General features: G+C 41.7%; 1 protein-coding gene across 1 annotated transcript in view; it reads right to left on the bottom strand.

The window, feature by feature from the left end:
* LOC126488733 (protein mono-ADP-ribosyltransferase PARP14-like) overlaps positions 1–2359 on the bottom strand; it is a 62099-nt gene that overhangs the window by 23189 nt on the left and 36551 nt on the right. Inside the window, exons 9-11 of the mRNA XM_050122394.1 lie at positions 1637–1691; positions 920–1069; positions 598–660 (exon numbers count right to left, since the gene is read on the bottom strand). Of these exons, the coding sequence (XP_049978351.1) occupies positions 598–660; positions 920–1069; positions 1637–1691 (268 nt within the window). The remainder of the gene's footprint in view (positions 1–597; positions 661–919; positions 1070–1636; positions 1692–2359) is intronic.

Genomic DNA, 2359 nt, shown 5'->3' with positions numbered 1-2359 from the left:
TCATATATCAATCTGTTGATTTCATTGGTTAAGCAATAAATAAACTGCTTGGCCCTGATTGGTTAGAACATAGGTGGGTGGAGTAAACAGAACAAAATGCTGGGAGAAAGAGGAAGTGAGCTCAGACTTCATGCAGCTCCTGTTAGAGCAAGGCACACGCGATGAAGCTCTGACCGAGGATGGACATAGGCTAGAATCTTCCCGGTAAGCGCACCTTGGGGTGCTTACACACATTATTAGAAATGGGCTAGTCCAGGTGCGAGAGTTAGCCTAGAAGAGGCTAGATAGAAATGGGCCAAGCAGTGCTTAAATGAATACAGTTGTGTGTTGTTATTTTGGGCATGAGCTAGCAGGCGGCTGGGGTGCTGGGGATGCAGCCCCGCCGCTCTTATCACTACATTTCACTTTCTTCCATATGGAATTCCTTCATAAAATTTATGATTTTAAGATAAATACATGGGTCTCAAATCAAAACAAAACCAAAACAGATTAATACGTTGTTCTCCTAGCCCAAGGCCCTTCCTCGGTTTCCTCACTGCCTCCCACAGTCAATCTTCCACTTTCAATCCGGCTCCAAGAAGCAGCAATTTTCCTTACCCAAGACAGAACATTCATTCTCCACACTTGGTCCTGCACCTTCCGAAATTGCTTTGGAGACTCCTACATGAGAAAATCAAGATGGTGATGTGACCAGAAAGATGCCTTTGTGTCTCAACACACCCCATCATAGAGCACTAAAGACAGAGGAGACATTTTCAAAAATTTTGACAGTTGTAAAATAGCCCATTGAAATAACTTTATAGATATTAGTTAACAGGAAAAGCCCAAACTGACAAAAACATTTTATCTGTAGAAACACTTCTTCATAGGATCTACCACACTGATTCCTGCATGAGACAGAATCCATCTCACTAAGTACCTGATTTGCGAGTAAACGTGTTTGATGTTGAATTGACAATCACATCTGCTGCTTCTTTGGTGATGTCCCCCATGGCCACTTGGAAGAGGATCAGGCCAATATTCATTTCATGCACTCCTAATGTAGGGCTGGAGAGACTTTCATAAAACCCTCCCCAGAAAAAAGAAAAGACAGAATCAGGCACCAAGTCATCAGAAGCAAAAATAGCTGAGGTCGCAGGCTACCCTATCAATGTATTGGCTGTCTTTTCTATGGCCATGGCTCTAGGCTGGGACAGAAGGATGCTTGAATTTAGGAGTTTGGAGCCATCCTAGGCAACATGGCAAAGCCTCACTTCAAAACAAAGCTCCAGTGAACCCCAAACAAGATGAACTCAGAAATGGAAAACCACATGTGACAGAGAAGTATTGGCTTCTATTGTCTCTTAAGGTGTCTCTTGGAAAGCACATGTCAGTCACATGATCCACTGGATGTGGTAGTCTCATCAGTAATTTAAAAATCCCACTCTACAGCTTATATGACCTGGCCCAGCTTTCCCTTTTGCCCAAGTCAGGCCAGTTTCTTTTATACTCACATGCATGGAATATCCTTTAATTTTCATTTAATATGTTCCACAGTATGACTTATCAGAGAAATGATCACCATCATCCTTTCCCTATCATTGAACAGTTACTTGGTAACAAGAAATCACTGGTCAACTTAAACACTTTACTGTACCTTGGGTGTCACTTGGATTTCCATGACTCCTTTTGTCAAATTCATCTGAAAATGCCTGGAAACACAAACACAGTTTTAACCATTATACTCCCTATGCGATCAGTGAGTTTGTGTCCTGGGAGCTTCTGATTCTGTATGCACACGTGTAGTGATGTGTATAGTAAAGACGTTGTGTCTGGCTTTGAGTGACATGTTTCAGCAAAACCTTCGCTAGGTTTAGGTTGATAGGTAGAGTCTGAGAATTTGTTTTGAGACTGTTTCAACCTTGAATAAATGTGTCTCTCTAGAAACTGCACCTAGTGCTCCAGAGAGCTTGAAGCTGAACCAACCTTCGTCTGAAGACACTCCTGGCAACCTGGGGTTCTTACTTTAGATTATGGCATTCCATAATGTGTGGGCTGTCTGCTTTCACAGGCAGGAAAAGCAAGATGATTACAGTATCTGGAACTTTTCCCAGACTCTGTTAACCTTGTATATGGTTGAATGAAGTAACTAGAGTGAACTAGTGTGAGCTAGGTGTCAGTCTCTTCCATAAGGATGAACCCCTCTGCTCCTTCAGAAAATGAAGACTTGGCATCTTGGTGAGCGTCTCTCTCTATTGTGGCATTCACATCAGGATTCACATAATATACATACACATGATTGGAAAATAGTAGCCTTCAAAGAGTAGTATTTAATTTAGTTCAATATTTTAAAGTTATAAAAAACAAACATATTGGCTGG

This window comes from Alexandromys fortis, unplaced genomic scaffold (assembly GCF_014885135.2).
Source record: "Alexandromys fortis isolate MF-2015 unplaced genomic scaffold, M_Fortis_MF-2015_v1.1 scaffold_187, whole genome shotgun sequence".
Lineage (NCBI taxonomy): Eukaryota > Metazoa > Chordata > Mammalia > Rodentia > Cricetidae > Alexandromys > Alexandromys fortis.
Note: the sequence above shows the minus strand (reverse complement) of the source record. Positions and strands in the feature narration are given on the sequence as shown.